This window comes from Leptosomus discolor, chromosome 7, assembly GCF_034619465.1.
Source record: "Leptosomus discolor isolate bLepDis1 chromosome 7, bLepDis1.hap2, whole genome shotgun sequence".
In the NCBI taxonomy this organism is placed as follows: Eukaryota; Metazoa; Chordata; class Aves; order Leptosomiformes; family Leptosomidae; genus Leptosomus; species Leptosomus discolor.
This window is the reverse complement of record NC_141397.1, coordinates 12,570,633-12,592,876: the sequence shown is the minus strand read 5'-3', so window position 1 is coordinate 12,592,876 and position 22,244 is coordinate 12,570,633. Positions and strand designations below refer to the sequence as shown.

Genomic DNA, 22,244 nt, shown 5'->3' with positions numbered 1-22,244 from the left:
CTTTCTTTTTTTTCTCTTTTTTTCTTCTTTTTTTTTTTTTTCTTAATTTTGCTATGTAATGCAGTGCCCGTTCATTTATATTGCAAGATCGTCCAGTTAATTTCGTTAATTTTCATGGTAGCCGGAATTTGAACCTGGCTCTGGATTCAAAGTAGGCAATAGCCTCTGGTGGGTTTGTTTTGACAATGTAATTTCACCTTCATCTGTGGTTTTCTTTTTTCTTTGCTAGCGAATGTGTGCTGGAAGAGCTGGAGCTGTATACACCCATTAGCCAGCTGTTGGCTGAAGAAATACAAGAGTTCAGAGCTCAGAGATTCACGATGGGCTGCATTCCAATTAATCCCCCACCCCTAGAGCTTTTACATGTTTTATAAGTTATATTTATTTTGAAATGAGTTGAGTAATAAAATGTTTGCTTTTGAGTTAATTTTTGTTTCCTCTCTGAGTCTTCTGCGTTGATAAACTCGCAGGTCGAATCACAGAATGTCAGGGGTTGGAAGGGACTTTGAAAGATCATCTAGTCCAACGCGCCTGCCAGAGCAGGACCACCTAGAGTAGGTCACGCAGGAACGTGTCTGGGCGGGTTTTGAATGTCTCCAGAGAAGGAGACTCCACAACCTCTCTGGGCAGCCTGTTCCAGTGCTCCGTCACCCTCACAGGGAAAAAGTTTTTGGTTTTCCTTATGTTAATGTGGAACCTCCCGTGCTCCAGCTTGCACCCGTTGCCCCTTGCCCTATCATGAGCCGTCACCGAGAAGAGCCCGGCTCCATCCTCCTGACGCTCGCCCTTTACGTGTTGATAAGCAAAAGCCTTTTTTTCAAAAGAGAACTAACACTGCATTTCTCGTAGCTTTCAAATAAACTGATACCATGATATAACAGAAATTGCCGTGACATAATAGAAATGCTTAGTTTGTAGTGATTAGGACTTTTTTTGTCACGGGAGAGTGCACAAATCCCGTATAAAACCAAGGCGAGTGAAATCCGTACTCCTTTCTTTATAGAGCTGATCTGCTTGATCCTGCCGTGGAGTTGCATCTGAGAGGAAGGAGTGTTGGATGAAACTATATGAAAGAAAACAGTTTCAGAAATGAGGCAAGAACAAGGTGTCTCTGAAATGTCCTCGTTTTATTAAAGGGTGCAAAAAATTCCAGGTGTCATAAGGCTGGGGAATGCTGACCCATGTGCTTTAGCCAACTGGAAATTTTCCTTCAAGGCCAGAGCACGGAGTTAAAGGCATTGAACAGACTCAAGACACCAAACTCAAGAGGAAGAAGACGCCGGGAGCCCTCAGCTGAGGGAAGGTGCCGTGGAAGAGGTACTGAGTGTAATTTACTCAGACCCACCAGGAGAAGTTAGTGTTTAAATAAGGCACAGTTCTGGGTCTTTTTCTTACCATGGCTTTCAGGTCAATAAAGAACATGTGAAATTTTGCTGTACCTCTTAGGGGTGGCCCCCACCAATCGTGAGGCCAGTTCCTGTGAAAACTTCCCTTACAGGAGCAGGAGCCTGCTTAGTTCATGGGGTTGGGAAACCCAGAGGTTCAGTCCAGCAGCACTTGTCCTCCTCGAAGAGGGGACAGCGGCGCGCGTGAAAGGGGTTGGAACCTGGGACCAACCAGTGGGACAGGAAAAGTGTTACGGAGACGTCCAGCCCCCCGCGGGTGATTTAACTGTGGGACCACAGGCGAAACCGGCAGCGGCCACAACGAAGGGGCCGGGTGTAAGGAACAAGTGATGTTCTGAGGTGAGACCGGGTATCAGAGCTGACAGCCTTTATGACATCAGGCAATGGGACTTCTGCCCCGTTATTTACTTTTAACTGGGTGTTGCGATGAGTAAGAGACAGCTATTCTGAAGGAGACATTTGCTGTTTCTTTGGATGATTTGGTTGAAACCAGGTGGACAATGTTTAAAGAGGCCCTCAGTAAAGCTGCCCCTTCCAGCTCTTCCTGGCACACACTAATAGAAATGAGAATTATTTCAGTGTCTGTTCTTTCCAGGAATCTCAAGGCTGCCCCAAGTAGCGCAGAAACAAGCCAGAGGAATTAACAGAATGACAGTCTGCTTGCTTGCGTCGATACTCCAAGAAATTTTGGGGTTTCATCCATCTTTTCAGGGGGCGATAGAGAAGAGAAGGAAGCACGCTGCTGAAAGTGTTGTATAGAATAGTTTAGTTTGGAATTTTTTTACTTTTTGTCAGCTACAGGGTGTCCGAGCAATCCAACTGGGAATTAGTTGTGTAACGCCTTGGGTCAAATTCTAAATGGGGTGCAGAGAAGGGATGCTTTTGAAGAGAGGGTTTGAATTGCTGTATTTTGACGAAATGGATTAGCAACCCATCTAGGGCTGTGTAAATGACCACGGACACACGAATGTAGGATCATCAGGTTCTTCCACCCACGTCTCTGAGTTCAGGCCTCAGTTGAACAGGTCAAGCAACAGCTACTGGAGCAGGCCAGCTGGGCAGACTTTTTTTTTTTCCATGGCCATTGGTTAGTTTTGACGTTTTTAGTTGTGATGACATCTACTCAAAATGGGATTTTTAAAACTGCACTTGATTCCCTGTGATAAAACCGTGGGGATCTTTATCTTTGATCAATAAACCGCAGGTGTCACTTGGGGTTCTGGGGTTCTCGCTGTGGAACAATTTTTTCAAAGTCAAGTCCTGAAAACCCCTTGTTCTCACTTAGGCCACTGGAGTATCTCGTAAGACTCGGAAACTGCAGCATGAAAACTTTGCTGTGTTTCTTTCTAAAGCTGATGTCGCCTGAAATAGAAACACTGCCCAAGCCATTGTGTTGCCACTCGATGAACGCTACTGCTGGTATCAGGGTAGCAATTCCAGGTGAGACGAGAGTAAGAATTCTGCGGTGTATATTATTTCAGTCTCTAGCAACTGCATAACTTCACGTACAAGTTCTAAGATTTGTTTTTCTTTACGAATTTATTCCCCCCCAAAATTAAAATATTTTTATTCCCCAATATTTATGGGATCGTCTCCAGCGGTTGCACCATGAAGTGGTATTCACGTGGGCTTTCACGGCAACAGCATAAGCAGCTGCAGTGAATAGAGAAGAAAGAAAGAAATCCTTTGTTATTGATTGCTGTTGGGATGACAGAGACAAGGACTCCTCTCTACCCTTAGAGCATGGGCCTTAACTACCTGGTGCAGAGCTCTCTGAAGGGAGCAGGAGCTTTCCTTTGGCTTCACGAGCCCATGGGAATAGCTGGAGGAGTGCACTGCTTGACTGAGCAAGCTCACAGATGACCCATCGCTTGGGGGCCTGGAAAGCACACGTCTGTCAACTTTCTCACACCGTGCAAGACACGCTCCACTACGTGGCCCTTCCCCTCCTCAGGATTGTCTCTACCTCATGCCCCAATGCCACAGAGGCCAGACACAAGCTGTGTAACCAGGTGCCCACCCTTGTCATCCAGCGTGGAGCAGCGGTTAGCATGGAGTGTCAGCCTTGTGCGCTGTCACCCAAGTCAAAAGCAAAAAGCCCACAGCGATCGTCCATCTTATTTCCGACGGAAATTTCTCATTCTTCTCCGGCTGAAGCCATTAGCAACCTGGGCAGCAGTGGCAGCTGGTAAGGCCAATACCTTACAATTGGAGTGAACAAAACCCGGTGCTTGCACCTTGCCAGGGCCTGGCTTGCTGCCTCGTAATGAGAGCCCTCCTTTGTGTTGACCTAGTGGTGGTCCCACTAAAAACTAGTGCCTTGATGAACTACTGCTACGTCATGATGCCGACGCCCCTTCAAATGGAACTCCCAACATCTCCTTTCGAGTCTTTCGTGGCAGGTTGTGTGTTTGCCACAGCAGTGTTCACCTACGGAGCGTTCGCCTACAGAGCCTTTGTCTCGCATTGGCTGAGAGCCAGTTCAGGTCAAACAGGCTCAGACTTCAGAGTGAGGGAGGTGCTACGTCAAAAGGAAGGAGAAGGTTGACAAAGCATCCATTTTTGATCGGGGTTCTCCACTGAAAAAAGGGGATAACAAAATCTCTACCAAGGCATGGACTGCACCTCGTCCCACGCCCGCTCCGGGCGGCCAGCGGGCCGCAGGGCGACGCTGCCCTCTGCCGGCCCGGCCGCCTGGCGCGACAGGGCGCGGCCGCGCTGCCGGGTGACGGCCACTGTGGCGTCAGCAGCAACCGGGCCCGCGCGGGCGACGCGGCGGCCCTCGGGCTCATTCTGCCGGCGGCTGCCCGAGAGCGGACATGGCGGCGCGGCAGCTGGCGGCGGTGGCGCTGCTGGCGGCGCTGGCGGCGGCGGCGGTGGCGGTGGCGCGGCGGGCGCTGGGCCCCGGCCGGGCCCCGCCCGCCTCCTCCTCCCCGGCCCGCTCCTCGGCCCGCTCCTCCTCCCCGGCCCGCTCCTCCTGCCGCCGCTCCCCCGCCCCCCCGCAGCCCTGCCCCGCCGCGCAGCGCCCGCCTCTCCCGGCCCTGGGGCGGCGCTGGGCGGCGGCGGCCGTGGGCCGGTTCCTCTTCGGGGGCCGCCGCCGCACCGACCCTCCCGGCGGCGGCCGCGGCGGCGGCGACGGCGGCGACGGGCCCTCTGCGCCGCGGCACCCAGGTACCGGCGAGGGCGGCGGCGGCGCCGAGGGCGGGGGCGCGAGGCCGCCGGGCTGCCTGGGCAGCCTCTAGCCCGGCGGGCGGCCGGGCGGGCGGGGGGCTGGAGGTGGGGGCTGCCCCCGGGGCCGGGCCTGCCGCCGGGGCTCCGCGCAGCCCGCTGCCGGCGGGAGCTCCGCAGCCGAGCGGTTGGCCGAGCTGCCGTTGGACGCGGGTCTCGGGAAGCTGCGGCTGCGGGTGTCTCGTCGCGGGCTGGGGCAGTTCCCCGGGGAAGCAGCGGGAGCCAAACAGCCCCTTCCCTGCGGTGCCCTGAGCTGCTGCCGGCGCGGCGCCGTGAGGAGGAGGTCCCGGGGAGCACTGGTTCCGGAGCTGCCCTGGGGAGCTCGCTGGGTTCAGCTCCCGGAGGGACCGGCTCAGCGCGGGGGGAAAAACCGCCTTTTCTGCTCAAACTGCTGATCGCCACCACTCGAACGGTTCCGCTTGCAGTTCATGTTGATGCGGCGTTGCTTCACATTTTAACGACTTAATGTTTTTTTTCCGTTGGCAGGCACCATCATGGGACCAAGCGGAGATGGACCCGTTGATATTGTCTGTCCGTCGGCCGTGCAGAGGTATTGCAGAGGACATGGTCATGAGGGGGAGGCTGGGACATGCAGTAAGAACCACGGAAAACACTGCTTCGTTTGGTTCTCTGGGGTCCTGCTGGCCTGGGAAGAAAGTGATCCCTGTTTTGAACCTGGGCTGGGCACTCGACACCTGTGGTATTATTAGGAAGATGGGGTTTGAGCTGCGGGCGGGAGGACAAGGAAGGAAACAAAGGTTTCGGGACTTGTCAGAGCCCCTGGGACAGCATTATCCCTTCGATTCTTTTCCAAAAACTTCTATAGAAAAACTTAGCCCTTTCTTTTTTTTCTCTTTTTTTCTTCTTTTTTTTTTTTCTTAATTTTGCTATGTAATGCAGTGCCCGTTCATTTATATTGCAAGATCGTCCAGTTAATTTCGTTAATTTTCATGGTAGCCAGAATTTGAACCTGGCTCTGGATTCAAAGTAGGCAATAGCCTCTGGTGGGTTTGTTTTGACAATGTAATTTCACCTTCATCTGTGGTTTTCTTTTTTCTTTGCTAGCGAATGTGTGCTGGAAGAGCTGGAGCTGTATACACCCATTAGCCAGCTGTTGGCTGAAGAAATACAAGAGTTCAGAGCTCAGAGATTCACGATGGGCTGCATTCCAATTAATCCCCCACCCCTAGAGCTTTTACATGTTTTATAAGTTATATTTATTTTGAAATGAGTTGAGTAATAAAATGTTTGCTTTTGAGTTAATTTTTGTTTCCTCTCTGAGTCTTCTGCGTTGATAAACTCGCAGGTCGAATCACAGAATGTCAGGGGTTGGAAGGGACTTTGAAAGATCGTCTAGTCCAACGCGCCTGCCAGAGCAGGACCACCTAGAGTAGGTCACGCAGGAACGTGTCCGGGCGGGTTTTGAATGTCTCCAGAGAAGGAGACTCCACAACCTCTCTGGGCAGCCTGTTCCAGCGCTCCGTCACCTTCACAGTGAAAGTTTTTGGTTTTCCTTATGTTAATGTGGAACCTCCTGTGCTCCAGCTTGCACCCCTTGCCCCTTGTCATTGGCCATCACCGAGAAGAGCCTGGCTCCATCCTCCTGACACTCGCCCTTTACGTGTTGATAAACAAAAGCTTTATTTTCAAAAGCTCAAAAGAGAACTAACACTGCATTTCTCGTAGCTTTCAAATAAACTGATACCATGATATAATAGAAATTACCGTGACATAATAGAAATGCTTAGTTTGTATTGATTAGGATTTTTTTGTGACGAGAGAGTGCACAATTCCCGTATAAAACCAAGGAGGGTGAAATCTGTACTCCTTTCTTTATAGAGCTGATCTGCTTGATCCTGCCGTGGAGTTGCATCTGAGAGGAAGGAGTGTTGGATGAAACTATATGAAAGAAAACAGTTTCAGAAATGAGGCAAGAACAAGGTGTCTCTGACATGTCCTCGTTTTATTAAAGGGTGCAAAAAATTCCAGGTGTCATAAGGCTGGGGAATGCTGACCCATGTGCTTTAGCCAACTGGAAATTTTCCTTCAAGGCCAGAGCACGGACTTAAAGGTATTGAACAGACTCAAAACACCAAACTCAAGAGGAAGAAGACGCCGGGAGCCCTCAGCTGAGGGAAGGTGCCATGGAAGAGGTACTGAGTGTAATTTACTCAGACCCACCAGGAGAAGTTAGTGTTTAAATAAGCCACAGTTCTGGGTCTTTTTCTTACCATGGCTTTCAGGTCAATAAAGAACATGTGAAATTTTGCTGTACCTGTTAGGGGTGGCCCCCACCAATCATGAGGCCAGTTCCTGTGAAAACTTCCCTTACAGGAGCAGGAGCCTGCTTAGTTCCTGGGGTTGGGAAACCCAGAGGTTCAGTCCAGCAGCACTTGTCCTCCTCGAAGAGAGGACAGCGGCGCGCGTGAAAGGGGTTGGAACCTGGGACCAACCAGTGGGACAGGAAAAGTATTACGGAGACGTCCAACCCCCCGCGGGTGATTTAACTGTGGGACCACAGGCGAAACCGGCAGCGGCCACAACGAAGTGGCCGGGTGTAAGGAACAAGTAAGGCTTGTTTCTGTCGCAGCTCCTCACAAGATCATTTAAGGTGTTGAGTACGTGTTTCTGCAGCCTCTTGGTATGTTCAGCTTGCAGACAGGTTTAGTTTGCAGGGAGTACTAACTTTTGAATAATTATGTTTCCCTTTTAGTCTGCAGTGAGTTCTGTGGACCGTCTGCCCTGTGTACCTTTGGGTACCTCTGCTTGCCTTCAGTTGTTACGGCCCTAAGGCGCGTATCCGTTTTGATGAGGACTCGGGTGTGCCCTTGGTCTGGCCAGATTTGTTTTTAAGCACGCAGGAAAGCTCCCAAGTACATTTAAAACAAGCAGCAATGCCTCTTCAGGCCTGCCAGTCTGTACCCAAGAAACTAGCACACGCTGGCTGGCAGCTGTAGTAAAAGTGCTGTTAAGAAATGTGAGGGACTTCTGCCCTGACAACATCATTCCTTTCCAGGTTGGAATCACAATCCCCATTGCAGCTCTTCTGATGCCTTTTAAGGAGCCTGATGGCTGTGCTTAGCAGAGAAAAGGGTGCCTGGCACTCCCCTCCTTAGTGGTGTTCTGAGGTGAGACCAGGAATCAGAGCTGGTAGTCTTTATGACATCAGGCAATGGGACTTCTGCCCCTTTATTTTCTTTTAACTGGGTGTTGTAATGAGTAAGAGACAGCTATTCTGAAGGAGAGGTTTGCTATTTCTTGGGATGATTTGATTGAAACCAGGTGGACAATGTTTAAAGAGGCCCTCAGTAAAGCTGCCCCTTCCAGCTACTCCTGGCACACACTAATAGAAATGAGAATTATTTCAGTGTCTGTTCTTTCCAGGAATCTCGAGGCTGCCCCAAGTAGTGCAGAAACAAGCAAGAGGAATTAATAATATGAATAATTAATTCAACTACCCCCATATCTGCTGGTGGGACAGCACAGCAAGACATAAGCAATCCAGGAGGTTCCCAGAATGCACTGATGACAACGTCCTCCTCCAAGTGATAAAGCAGTCAACAAGGAGAGGTGCTCTGCTGGACCTCACCCTCACTAACAACAAGGGGCTTACTGAGGATGCGAAAATCAAAGGCAGCTTCAGCTGCCGTGCCCAGGAGATTGTAGACTTCACGATCCTGGAGTACAGAGGCGAGTGAAAAGCAAGCTCACAGCCCTGGAGTTTGGGAGAGCAGATTTTGGTCTCCTCAAATATTGTCTTGGAAAAGTTCCCTGGGATAAGGCCCTGGAGGGAAGAGGGGCCCAGGAAAGCTGGTTAACAGTCAAGGATCACTTCCACCAAGCTCAAGAGGGTTCCATCCCAACAAGCAGGAAGTCAGGCAAAAATGCCAGGAGTCGTGCATGGATGGCTTGAACAAGGAGCTCCTTGTTCAAACACAAAAAGGAAGCAGACAGAGCGTGGAACCAAGGACAGGTAACCTGGGAGGAATACAGAAACATCATCCAAGCATCCAGGGATGAAGTTAGGAAAGCTAAACCCCAAATGGAATTGAATCAGGCCAGAGATGTCAAAGACAACAAGAAGGACTTCTTTAAGCACGTGAGTGACAAAAAGAAGACCAGGGAAAACGTGGGCCAGTCGCTCAATAAGATGGGGAGCCTGGTTACACAGGACATGGAAAAGGCAGATGTGCTGAATGCCGCCTTTGCCTCCGTCTTTGCGAGCAAGGCCAGCCTTCAGGAATCCCAGGTCCCAGAGACCAGGGGAAGATCTGGAGCAAGGAAGATGTACTCTTGGTGGGAGAGGATCAGGTCAGGGAATACTTAAGCAGACTGGACATACATGGGCCCTGACAGGACGCACTCACGACTGCCAAGGAACTGGCTGATGTGATCGTGAAGCCACTCTCGATAATCTGTGATCGATTGCAGCGACTGGCAGAAGCGCCCAAAGACTGGAGCAAAGAAATGTCACCACTATCTTCAAGAAGGGCAAGAAGGAGGACCCAGGAACTGCAGGCAGATCAGCCTCACCTCCATCCCTGGGAAGGTGATGGAGCAGCTAATCCCAGAAACCGCTTCCAGGCACATGACTGACAACAAAATCATCAGCAGGTGTCAGAATGGCTTCAACAAGGGGAAGTCACGTTTGGGCAACTTCATAGAATTCTACAATAAAAAGACGGGGCTGGTAGACAAGGGGAGAGCAGTTGATATTGTCTACCTGGACTTCAGTAAGGCCTTTTGGACACCGTCACCAATAAGATGCTCACAGACAAGGTGCTGATGTGTATGCGGGCTGGATGAGCAGACAGCAGGGTGGACTGAAAACTGACGGAACAGCCATGCACAGAGGGTGGTGATCAGCAGTGCAATGTCTAGTCGGAGGCCAGTGACAGGCGGCGCACCCCAGGGGTCAATACTGGGTCCAGTCCTGTTCAAAATCTTCATTCATGATCTGGATGACAGGGCAGAGCACGCCCTCAGCAGGTTTGCGGATGACATAAAAGTGGGAGGAGTGGCTGGTATGCCAGAGGGTTGTGCTGCCATCCCGAGGGACCTCAACAGGCTGGAGAAATGGGCTGACAGGAACTTCACGCGGTTCAGCAAGGGACATTGTAACATCCTGCATCTGAAAAGGAACAATCCCAGGCACCAGTACTTGCTGGGGGCCATCCACCTGGAAAGCAGCCTTGCAGAAAAGGACCTAGGGGTCCTGGTGGACCATGAGCCAGCCAAGTGTCCTTGCTTTGTCGCAAAAACGGAATATGGTATCCTGGGTTGCCTTAGACAAAGTATTGCCAGCAAGTCTAGGGAGGTGGATGTCCACTCAGCACTGGTGAGGGGAGTATTGTGTCCGGTTCTGGTGTCCTCAGACATGGACATACTGCAGAAAGTCCAACAAAGGACTACTAAGTTGAGGAAGGGACTGGGGCATCTCACATGAGGAAAAGTTGAGAGAGCTGGGACTGTTCAGCCAGGAGAAGGGAAAGCTTGTGGGGAATCTCATCAATGTCTGTAGTACCTGAAGGGAGGTGTGAGAGTCGGTCTGGAAAACAGCATTGTCTCAACTGGGATGCATCCATGGGTGCTGAGGGAGCTGGCGGGAGTCATTGCTGAACCACTCTCCATCATCTTTGCTAAGTTGTGGGGAACAGGAGGACCTGGGTAACTACAGGCTAGTCAGCCTCGCCTCCATCCCTGGAAAAGTGATGGAACAACTTATCCTTGATGGTGTCTCTAGGCATATCAAAGGTAAGATGGTCATTAGGAGTGGTCAACATGGCTTCCGCAAGGGGAAGTCATGTTTGACCAACCTGATAGCCTTTTATGAAGACATAACCAGGGGGACAGATGAGGGTGGTGCGGTGGATGTGGTTTATCTTGCTTTCAATAAAGCATTTGACACCGTCTCCCACAGCATCCTCACAGCTGAACTGAGGAAGTGTGGTCTGGATGATCAGGTAGTGAGGTGGATTGTGAATTGGTTGAAGGAAAGAAGTCAGAGAGTTGTGGTCAATGGGACAGAGTCTCGTTGGATGCCTGTATCTAGTGGAGTCCCTCAAGGGTCAGTACTGGGACCAGTACTATTCAATATATTCATCAGTGACCTGGACGAGGGAACAGAGCGCACTGTCAGCAAGTTTGCTGATGACAGGAAACTGGGAGGAGTGGCTGACACACCAGAAGGATGTGCTGCCATTCAGAGAGACCTGGACAGGCTGGAGAGCTGGGCACGGAGAAACGTAAAGAAATACAAGGGCAAGTGTTGTACCACTTGGGGTTGGGGACTGACCTGTTAGAGAGTAGCGTAGGGGAAAGGGACCTGGGGGTCCTGGTGGACAGCAGGGTGATCATGAGCCAGCAATGTGCCCTCGTGGCCAAGGCGGCCAATGGCATCCTAGGGTGTCTTAGAAGGGGTGTGGTCAGTAGCTCGAGAGAGGTTCTCCTCCCCCTCTACTCTGCCTTGGTGAGACTGCATCTGGAATAGTGTGTCCAGTTCTGGGCCTCTCGGTTCAAGGGCGGGGAACTGCTTGAAAGAGTCCAGCGCAAAGCCACAAAGATGATTCAGGGGGTGGAACATCTCCCTTATGATGAAAGGCTGAGGGAACTGGGTCTCTTTAGCTCGGAGAAGAGGAGCCTGAGGGGTGACCTCATCAATGTTTATAAATATGTCAAGGGCGGTGTCAGGAGGATGGAGCCAGGCTCTTCTCGGTGATGTCCGGTGACAGGACAAGGGGCAATGGCTGCAAGCTGGAGCACAGGAGGTTCCACCTTAAAAAAAGGACAAACTTTTTCACTGTGAGGGTGACAGAGCCCTGGAACAGGCTGCCCAGAGAGGTTGTGGAGTCTCCTCTGGAGACATGCAAAACCCACCTGGACGCGTTCCTGTGTGATCTATTCTAGGCAGTCCTGCTCTGGGAGGGGGGTTGGACTAGATGTTCTTTCGAGGTCCCTTCCAACCCCTAACCTTCTGTGATTCTGTGAATCTTGTCATCAGGGATATGGACAATAAGGTACCCCAAAAGTTAGGCTAACATCTTGGCATGAGTCTGCAGCGGCCTGCCTGAGACACAGTTGCTGATCCCGAGAACGGAATGCGGTACGAACACCCCAGGAGGGAGAGCTGCATGGCACGAAGAGTGCCGTGCCGTTCTCTGGTAGCAGAGAGGAGCCTGAGCTGACCAGGTGGACCACATAACTGCTGTCAAGAAAGACTGATCAGCATTGATGGAGCCAAGAAGAAGCCGAGATACAGAGGAGGAGCAAGGTGGCATAAAAGATGGCTCCTCAGCAACCGAACTTTGGAAGCTTTCCCCACCAAGGATCATGATGATCATTAGGACCGGCGGGATGCTGCCTGGATCCGGGACCATAGACGCCTTGGACCCGTGGCGGTAGCTATCAATCTCTTTGCTCTTTTCACTTTCCTTTCACACTCTTTACCTAATGCACGCCAGTTTACGGGCGACCAATAAGTTTCACTGTTTGATTGAAGCAAACCCCTTTGGCGTGGTCGCCTTAATTTTGCACTTTGAGATCATAGCAAACGAACCATCACGAGTCCACTGAGTGGACCATGACAGGAAGGACCAAAGCTTTTTCCAGTGGTGCGCAGCAATAGGACAAGAGGCAATGGGCATAAACTGCAACACAGGATGTTCCCTCTGAACATCAGGAAACACATTTTTACCGTGAGGGTGACAGAGCAGTGGCACAGGGTGCCCAGGAAGGTTGTGGAGTCTCCATGCTTGGAGACATTCAAAAGCCAGCTGGACATAGTCCTGGACAACTGGCTCTACTTGGCCCCGCTTGAGGAGAGGACTTGGACCAGAGCACTTCAGCTGTTCTGGGATCCTGTGCAGGGGCGGGGAGCAGCAGCCACCAGCACAGCGAGATGGGGCCCTTGATTTCTGCCACACTGCAGGAAGTTCAGGCCGCCTTTTCGTTGGAGGAAAGCGCATCGTGCTAGAGCTCCAGCGCGGCAGGCGGGGCAATTAGTGGGCATCTGCCGTGAGCTCCCGTGGGCTCTGCCTGCCCCAGCTGGGCTCTGACCCCACCCCGCCTCGTCCTGGCACCCTGGCCATGCGCCGAGGGACACCAGGAGCGGGCGAGGCCCAGCTGCTCCAGCCGCTGCTGCAGCTTTCGGCCAGGCGGGCACAGCCCGCGCCCCTCACCCGGGGGACCCAGTTGCGTGGGTGCAGCCCCCTCGCCCCGGGGCCCCCGGCAGCCCTCTCAAGCCCCGCCCCACGCCCCAGGCCGCCCTCGCTCCCGCCCGCCAGGGCCCGGCAGGGACCCACCCGACCCCACACGGCAGCGTCACACCAACAACCCCATGTGACGCCAAAGAGCCTGCTCGCCCCAAGCGTTGCGCAGGCACGGGGCTGCCCGCCGTCTGCTGGCGAGCCCAGCAGACACTCCGTGCTGCTGCCGCCGCCGGGGAAGCGGCAGCACCTCCCGGGCTGGCAGCGTCGGTGCCTCCCTGCCCTCGCCTCAGGGGCTCCAGGCCGCGGCCACTGCTCGGGCCGAGCTCGTCTCCCTTGGGCCTCTCCTCGCCCTTGCCCTCACCCTGGCCCTCGCCCTCATCCTTGGCCTTGTCCGGTGCCCAGAAGAGCCTGCCGGGTGCCTCCTGCTGCGGGTCGCTCCCAGCGTGGCCGTGCCCGCGCCACACCATGCACTGCACCACGCGCCGCAGCATGCAGAGGGTCATGGGGCTCTTCGGCAAGAAGCAGCAGCAGTCGCCCTCCGGCACCACTTCTGGCCAGCCCTGCACTGCTGCCGCCACTGCCGCCAGCGCCTACGAGCTCCAGGAGGAGGACCTGGGCAGGCTGCGCCATACGGCTGCCCGCAGCGACCTGGCCTGGCTCAGCCGCTGGCGCTGCTGGCTGAAGAGAGTCGGCATTGACCGGCAAGACCAGGGGAAGAGGTGAGGGGCTGTAGGCCGCTGATGGACACCTTGGTTGCTTCTGGCAGCTGTTGCTGCGGGAGGTTCAGGCATCGCCAGTTCTCTTCTGCCCTATGGGTGACCAGTGCAGGACTGCAGCAGCAGCAGCAGGAGGCAGGAGGAGCAGACCCTGGGCAGGGTCCCAGGGCTGGGAGGCAACACAGCTTTGGTTCTTTTGTCGTCTCTGTTGAGCTCGTACGTTTAATTTTTAGGACACTTCTGCATCTCACTGGTGCCAACAGGCATGCGGATGTCGTCAGCTTTCTAGTACAAGGGGATGGCCAGCTGAACCTTGATGACAATTTTGAGAGATCGCCACCGATGAAGGTATGTGGAATACGTTACGCTCTTCTAAGTGGGGCTTACCGACTGTGCATTAAATGAGAGGTGCCTGCTGGTAGCCGGCAACATTTCTTATCTTTGAATTCACTCTGAAGGCTGATCTAGTTATGGAAGCTAAGTAAAAGCCCACCTCATATTCACATGTTCTTATCGAATTCTTTGTGCTCATGTAACAACATTTCTTTAGGACTGGGTCACACAGCTGCAGCAGAAGCTTGTCAATGCTCTTAAAAAGCAATTGAGGTCACAAGCTTCACTGGACGTTGCTGTGTGCTACCAGAGTGACCTGGAGAAGGACACACTGCGCTTGCAAAAGGAATTGGACAGCGTTGAAGCTGAGGTATGGAAAGCCTGTCACTTTCTGTCATAATCCTGTGGGTGGCACTTTCTTCCTGAACGTCATGAAAAAGGACAACATAGTGTTCTGGGAGCCAGGAGGAGAGAGATCTAAGGAAGTTAACAACGATCCTCTGACATCATTCTTGAAGCCAGTCAAACCTTCGGCTTGTTTGTAGGTGGGGTGTTTGCAGTGTATGCCCAAAGCAGCATCTCACCCTCTATTTTCCCCCTTTGGCCCTGCTGTTGTTTGGCATCCTTAAGCAGCCATCTTGCAAGTGCACTGTAAGCTCTTTTCTGAGGCAGGGACCGCCTTTTGTAGTGTTCTTACAAAAACTGAAGTCGGGGGCCTCGGCGTTCTGAAATAGCAATCAACTTAAATCCCCTTATGAGGGAGCTGTGAAGCCACTTTAGGACAAAGATGAACTTTTTAATTCCTGTTTTTCATGGAGGAACAAACAAGTGGGTAGCAAGAGTTTCACGAGTCACCAGAAGGCTAGGAGGGGCAGTGTCACTGCTTAGAACTGTCCTGGAGGAAATCAGCAGAGGGATGGGAGAGGCCAGTATAAAAGGTGATGAAGTAACACAGGTGGGGTTCGTTTGCTAGTAGAAGTGGGGTTGGAGTATCTTTGAAATGATTAGTTCTTTGGGTAGAGGGTATGTGCAGATATTTGCGGTGCTAGAATGCTTCAGCAGCAGTTGACTCCTCTATAGAAAAGCTCACCTGACTGATGTGGATTCTTACTGTGATTTTACAGCTGCAGGAGTTGGAAGAGCAGCGTCTTCAGTCTGAGCATTATGTTCGGGACTTGGAGACTGCCTTGGCTAATAAGGAAAGAGAAGAAAGAGCTTCTTCCCAGAAACTGCAGGACCCCCTGTTGGCATCTTCTGGGACTAATACTCCTATTAAACAACTGAATGAACACGTGCAACGGTAAGAGAGTAACACAGTGAAGCAAAGTCTCTGTGTTGCTTTCTGGGATTGTGTGGAAACAACAGCATCACAGGAAGTTGATATAAGATTTTGAAAGATGCTTTTGGTTTAGATCGTGTTATTTCACGCTGTTCTTTCAGAATTGGTGCTCTGGTGGTAATACGAGCTGTATTTCTTTTTAAGCCTTGAAAATGAAAACGCCAGACTGGAAGCTACAGTCCAGCAACAAAGCAGTAGGATCGAAGCCCTTCAGAGAGACCTGCAAGCCTCTGCCTCAGTAAGCTGCTCATAAACTTGCCTTTTTGTGAGCTCCTGAGCCTAGTTGCCTGTATCTGTAGGGAAATATTAAGACGAGGTTTTCCTGGAGAGCCTGGGGGAGCTCAGTTCCTATGTTCTGCTGAATAGAGGCTGCTCGGAAAGCAGCCTGGTCGATTCCCCAGCTTTCTGGTGTTGAGAGTTTTCCCATGCTACTTTAGCAAGTCCTACTTAATGCTCTAGAAGGTGAGGATTTGACACTCGTTCGTTTTCTTCATGGGAGCTTGTCTGGGGCTTGAATTTGTGATGAAAAGAGTGTTAGCAACACAGGGTTGATTGATTTAGTTACTGCTGAGCAGTACTTGCACAGTGTCAAGGCCTTCTCTGTTTCTCATGCTGCCCTGCCAGCGAGCAGACAGGGGGTCCACAGGAAGCTGGGGTGTTAAGAAGCCGTGGGGTTAGGGCAGTTTCTGTAGTGGGCACTAGAGGAGTGATTATATTATGCACTACGTATCATTATGAACGCTGGAGGACCTTTGGAAGAAAGTTGCAGGGTGATTTTGTCTGTGCGTGTGCATGTCGTCTTAGCCCCCAAAGCTGTAACCTCACCTTGGCACTGTAGAGTGTTCTTTCTTTCCAGCAGCTTCAATTGCTCTTCTTGGTTGTGTTTCCTGAGGTGTGTTTTACACTCCGCCTTAACCTTAACCCTAGATCTTGCATGGGGAGAAGAGAGCTTAGGCCTGTTTCCATTTCAGTTACTGCTGTCACTTGCAGCGTTGTCTTTCTGGTCACCTCAATTTTTTCTTTTGCCGCTGTTGCTTTCACAGATGCAAAAGCAGAAAGTGCTGGCTCTGACACCAAAGGACTCGCACAGCACGTGGGAAGAGCAGTTGAAGTCAAGATCCCACCTGGAAAAGCGTGTTGCTCAGAGTGACAGGGAAAAGGCTGAACTCTTGGAAGGGGTGAGCCCACAACATTCTCCAGACACCGAGCCAACACCCTGGAGAACCATGTCCACATTTTGTGGAGTTCTTGCATCCTCGGCTTTTTCTGTTACCCTGCCATTCAGGCGCTGAGTACCTTGTCCTTTGGGGGTCATGCAGGAAGCGACAGGGATGTAGAGCAGCTTCTCTGTGGAGAACACTAGATGCATATACTGCACGTAGATATTGTTCCTATGTGCGTGTGCATGTGTGTGTCATGTATCTTTTCTATTTTGAATGTGCGACAGTGCAGGACAGCTAGTGAGGAGGCTGGCGGTGCAGACACACGTAGACAATGTGCATCTGTGCGAAGAACTGAGAACAAGCTCCGAGCTGCAGAAAGACTGTGAGAGGTAGGGCTTTTTAGCATGGTGAAGAGGTATCTCTGAGGAGAAGTCAAGCTGTCTTGAACTTTAACGTAACAATAGGTGTACATAACTGTGCGCAAATTCAAGCAATCACTCAGCGATTTATACCCTGTCTTGTGCAACTGATATCATGGTTAATGGAATGAAGTTAGAATTCTTTAAAAAGTAAAAATTACAGTAAAAATATGAACTCGGCAAGTTCCTAATGTGGAATATCTAGTTTTTATATCGGTGCTTTATTTTCTCAAATATTCTGTTAAATCCTAGATTTACTTTGAAGCGGGAAGAGGAAAAGAGAAAAACTAAGAGAAAAACAAGAGAAAAACTAAGAAGGAAAGAAGATGCGTATTGTAAAGAGATAGAGGAGAAACAGCAACTTGAGTTACGCTCAAGGGATTTAGCAATGGAGTGGTTAACACCGAGAAAGCTCCTGCAACAGGTATATTAAATAGTGAGTTAAAGGCTTGTATTCTTACTGGCTGATTCTTTTCAATGGCATCGTATTCCAGTATGCCTAAGGAAGGAGGTACTTTGTTCATGGAAGAAGCATTGGATAACTATTGCCAAATTTTGAGGATAGTTGAGAACAGTTGGTTCACCAGTGGTCTGGAGTTTTTGGTGGTCAGGTGGGTTTTTTTCTTTGCCAGATCATGCCAAGGCTACTGCATTCCAGGGATGATGAAGTTGTACAGCTTAGAGAAAGGATCCGTGTTAAGAAGATACTTGACAACTGATAGAAGATGAAAGATGGCACGAGAAGGAAAATACCCTTTTTTAGCCCTGTTTCTTACCAGAGTTGTAACAGGGCTAAATTAACCTCCAAGGGAATGTGTTAAAGCATGCACATACGCTAAAACACAGTTATTTTCAAAGCTTTATACTTGAGATATTTTAAGTAGTTTCATTATTTGGTTGCTGGCTTAAAAAAAAAAAAAAAAGGCGTTGTGTCTGTGGGATGTTCGTTTGCTCTGTAAGGGTATGTTACACTTGCGCTGTGTGTGTACATTGTACACGTGCACGGGTTCATACAGTAGCTTATGTATTACCTGAAATTTCACTCTCCTCTTTGAAGCCACGCTTCAGTGTGAGAAATGTTAAAACGCCGTTTGATGCTGAAGTGGTTTTGTAGATTCATTTCCCAACTGGCTATTTATTCCTGTTCCCTGTCATTCAGGAATCCGACACTGAGAGAGAAAAGGACCTGTTGCACAAAAACCAGTTACTACAAGATGAGATTGCTATGCGCTAAGGCTAGAACTTGATCAAGTAAGACTTAGGCACCAGGAGGAAGAAGGAGAATATTTAGAGGAAAATGAGGCCTTGAAAGAAAAAATTGGAGATCTCAAAAAGGAACTTATGCTGAAAGAGGAAGCCTTAACACAAACAGTTTTTCAGTACGACGGACAGCTGAACTTACCAAAGACGGAATCTGCAGTGCTGGCTTCCAAACTTGAGGAGATGAAAGAAAGCAAAGACAGACTAGAGACAGAAATGGAATCATTTCGTTCCCGCCTGAACGTTGCTGTGCAAGAACTTGAACGTCACCAGTCATCGAAAACTGACGTTGAACGAACGTTTCAGAGAGAACGTGATGAACAGCTTCGCTTGCAAGACAAGCTCCATCACGACCTCTCTGATGTGCAAGAAACCAACAAGAGCTTGTCTCAGCAGCTGAGTAAAGCTGAAAGCAAAGCTAATAGTCTAGAAAACGAGCTTCACCTGTTGAAACAAACGCTCAGGGAAAAAACATTGCTCTTAGAAATGACACAAAAGGAATTCAGTCAAGCCCAGGCTCAGGCAAAGCAATGAGATCACGCTCGACAACTTGAGAAAGATCAAGTAAGCAAAATTGTACTAAAGCAGGAATCCATGCAGGAGCGATTGGCCCAGCTCCAGAGCGAAAACCTTTTGCTTCGTCAGCAACTGGAAGATGTGCAGAACCAGGGGATCATCAAAGAGAAAGCAGTGCGCGATGTGCAGGACCGGTTTAATGATGTGTTCAACGAACTCAGAGCTGATACTGAAAAGCAAGTTTGCCTAGTGGAAGAGAGAAACAAGGAATTAAATGCCAAGTGTACTGCTTTGAGAGAACAAGTCTTTAAATCTGAGATGGACAAAGTAGAAAGCGAGGTAGCATATCCACTTTGAAAACCTTTAAATTGTTCTTTCTGTTCTGGAAATTATTTTGTGTTCGAAACATACTAGGTATAGGTTATATGCGTGGAACCAAGGAATGCTGATTTGTTCTGGTTTGTTGCGTTTCTCTTGGCTTTGTGGAAGGTTTTGGCAAAAAGGGTGCTACTGCTCAGACCTGAGCAAAGAACGGAGAAAAAATATCCAAGTCTAAGCTTTGATCGAGAAAGGTGATTCTTCTGCAGAGCTTCTTTCATCTCTTTTCCTTAGTCCATTTTATGCCCTTTAGAATGGTTTTTGTATTTCATGGGGTTTATGTATGTATTGCACTGATGACACAAATAAGAGTGGTATAAAAGGAAGAACCATCCAATATGCAAGGGCTGAGAAATGAAGATGCAGGAAAGTGAAGTGACGGGGGATGGTTTTTAAGCTCCTATGGAGAAAAAAACCATCACTTCTCCGTAAGTTGCTATCAAAACCGAAGGGTATTAGCAGTGTGCAGGTGTTAATTTATGTATGTGTTTTGGGGGTCTAAGGGGAATGGAGTTGCCAGGCAGTGAGGAAGAGCAGCCACAGCCATCACCTTCTCAGGAAGATGACAGTTTTGTGCTGCCGACACCCTGCATTTAATTCCAAGTATTTTGTTCCAACTTGGTATTTAATAAACTGTGTAATCTAGTCTGTGTCTGTTTTCTTCTGTTCCCCCCTGCTGGCTTTGCTTCTCCCATCTCCTGTTCACGTCATTGTACCCTCTTATTCTGCTTGCCTCTGGTTCAGATGAGGACCTCTCTGATTGATGCAAAAAGGTGATGGCTGCTAGCACTGTTGTGACATTTTAGGAGAAATGGTGCATTTTGTCACAGAATTTGAGTTCTTTGGACCGAGGTGGTATGGATGAGGACAGTCTCAGTTTTGAAGGCTTATTCAGGCTGTTTTCCTAAGCAGTCAGTTAAGACTTCTCTCTCTGCCCTCAATCTGAGTGAAAATCAGCCATGCAGATGTCTCCAAGGGTGACAGAGAAGCAAGGCTGTAAGTCCGAGCAACAGCTCTCTTCTGCTCACTTCCGCTCTCTTCCCGGCTGCAGCTTCAGTCTGCCCTGGAGGCCGGGCAAATGGCCAGCAAGCCTCTGTGGCCTTGTCCTCTGGCGAGGCGTGAAGCACAGTGGTGTTAAGACCGTGCGCTGGAGTTGAGGTATTGCTACTTATCACATCCCAGACCCTTCCTGTAGTCTGGGCAGAAGGTAGTGGGTGAGCTTCTGGTAGCCCTGAAATGCTGGCAAATCCCACAGGTTTTGATCCGTGGGAAGCTGACCAATCTGTAGCCAGCAACGGCAAAAGGGGGCAAGCAATTTCTCTGGCCTGCACCAGAGCGCGGTCAAGAAGAAGTTCAGCTTCTGGTACTTTGTAGCATCTCTCCACAGAGAAAGCAGGCGCAGAACGTCTTGGCCCTTACTTTGTGCTGGCAGACTCGGACGTGACCTGTTTTCCAGTTGGTTCCTAACCTGCTCTGTGCTGCCAGTTGTCAGTGAGAGGGAACAGTTCCTGGCTGGTGGAGCAGCAGAACGGAACTTCAGCGTTGGCCTCTGGTGTAACAGGAGTTGACAGCAGTTAGAATGGGGTGGGGGGTGAGGGTGCAAAGTGAAGTCCAGTCCATTCCTTCACTTGAAAGTCCATCTTCAGTGTCACTGTGGGGACACTCTTGATGATCTCAGAGAGGCCATGGCAGTCGGAGGGGGCTCCTGCGGCCTGGAAAACAGGAAACGTCCATCCTGTCTCCAATGTCAAATGTCTCCAAGAAGGGCAAAACAGAGGAGCTGGGGAAGCATCATGGAGTTCCAGCACGGCAGGCTTGGAGCGCTCCGTGGGCATCGACTGAGAGCTCCCGCGGGCCCTGCCTGCCCCAGCTGGGCTCTGACCCCACCCGCGCCTCATCCTGGCACCCTGGCCATGCGCCGAGGGAAAAACCACGAGTGGGCGCTCGGCGGCCGCACGGCCCCGCTGACCCCCCCCCGGGGCACGCCAGGCCTGTCGCCGCCCCGCCGCGCATCCGGGCGCCTCCTGCCCGGACCCGTCGCCGCAGCCTGGCGCCTGAGGCGGGAAGGCGACATCGCTCACCCTTTGACGCCGCTGACAAGCGCTGCGGGGGCAGGCCGGGAACTGGCCTTAAGGGCGCGTCCGCCGCCACCCCTTGGTACCCGCCACCCCGCTAACGCCCCCGCGCCTCCACAGGCCCTCCGCGCCCTCCCGCGCGGCGCGCGGAGCGGGCCGTTACCCTGACGTCGCCGTCCAACGGTGCCTGCGCGAGGCTCGCGGTCGTGTGGAGGCGGCGGTCCTGCGGGCTGCCGCGGCCACCGGGCGAGCGAGCTGCGGCCCTCGGGCTACCGGCGGTTCTCTCCGCAGCAGCCGTAGGTACCGGGCCGAGGGCGCTGCCGGGGGCTCCGCTCCCCTGTGCCTGCTCGGGCCCGACAGAGCCCGCCGGCGGCCTCCCGCCGCCGCTCCCCTGACGCGAGACCGTGCCCGCGTCCCCGCCGCGGGATGAAGAGGATCTTCGGGTTCCGGTGGAAGAAAAAGGGGCAGCCGCCGTCCGGCGGCGCCTCCCTGCCCTGCCCCGCCGGTGCCTGCGAGCTCCGGCAGAAGGACCCGGGCAAGCTGCACCGTGCGGCAGCCGGCGGCGGCCTGGCCCAGGTGCGGCAGGGGCTGCAGAAGTACGGCATCGACGGGCGGGACAAGGCCGAGCGGTAAGGGGGGGCAGCGCCGGGCGGGGTGGGAGGTGTCGGCAGCCCCGGTGCAGCTGCGGCCCCCGGCAGCTCAGCGGCGCTGGGGGCAAACGGCGGCGTCGCTGGGAGGAGCGGCAGGGCTGGCTCCGCAGCCCGGGGTGGGGGTGGGGGTGGGGGTGGGAGTCGGGCTTGTGCTGCCAGAAGCGCTTGAATTCGGCCTCGCATCCCGCTGTCGCCTTGCCCGTTTCGCCCCGGCCTCCTTAGTGCCCCCGTTCCCCGGGTCGTATTTCCTTGCCTGGGGGCGCAGGAGTGGAAGGGAGCGGGCAGCAGCCTGGCAAAGGTGGGCTGCGGAAGGAGCCTCGCGGTTCTTCTGCAGCCGCGCTTGGAAGTCGGAGTGCGATCGCGTGTATCTCTGGGCATCTCGGGGGGCTCAGCGTGCAGGTTTAGTCGTTGAGCTGAGGAAGCTGCACTGCCTCAACGGGGAGTCACTTAAGGAGAGGTAAGCACTGCGGTTGGGAAGGAGTTATGGTGCGGGATAAACGTGTTGTTTATTGATGCTGCGTGCACAATTGCCTGATGTGCCTTATGTGACTGTG

At 51.8% G+C, this 22,244-nt stretch overlaps 1 protein-coding gene across 1 annotated transcript in view; it reads left to right on the top strand.

Annotated features, from left to right (window-relative positions):
- Window positions 1-21,466: 21,466 nt before the first annotated feature.
- Window positions 21,467-22,244, top strand: part of LOC147415081 (uncharacterized) — a 117,204-nt gene continuing 116,426 nt past the window's right edge. Inside the window, 1 exon segment of the mRNA XM_086468523.1 lies at window positions 21,467-21,669. Within this exon segment, the coding sequence (XP_086324649.1) occupies window positions 21,467-21,669 (203 nt within the window).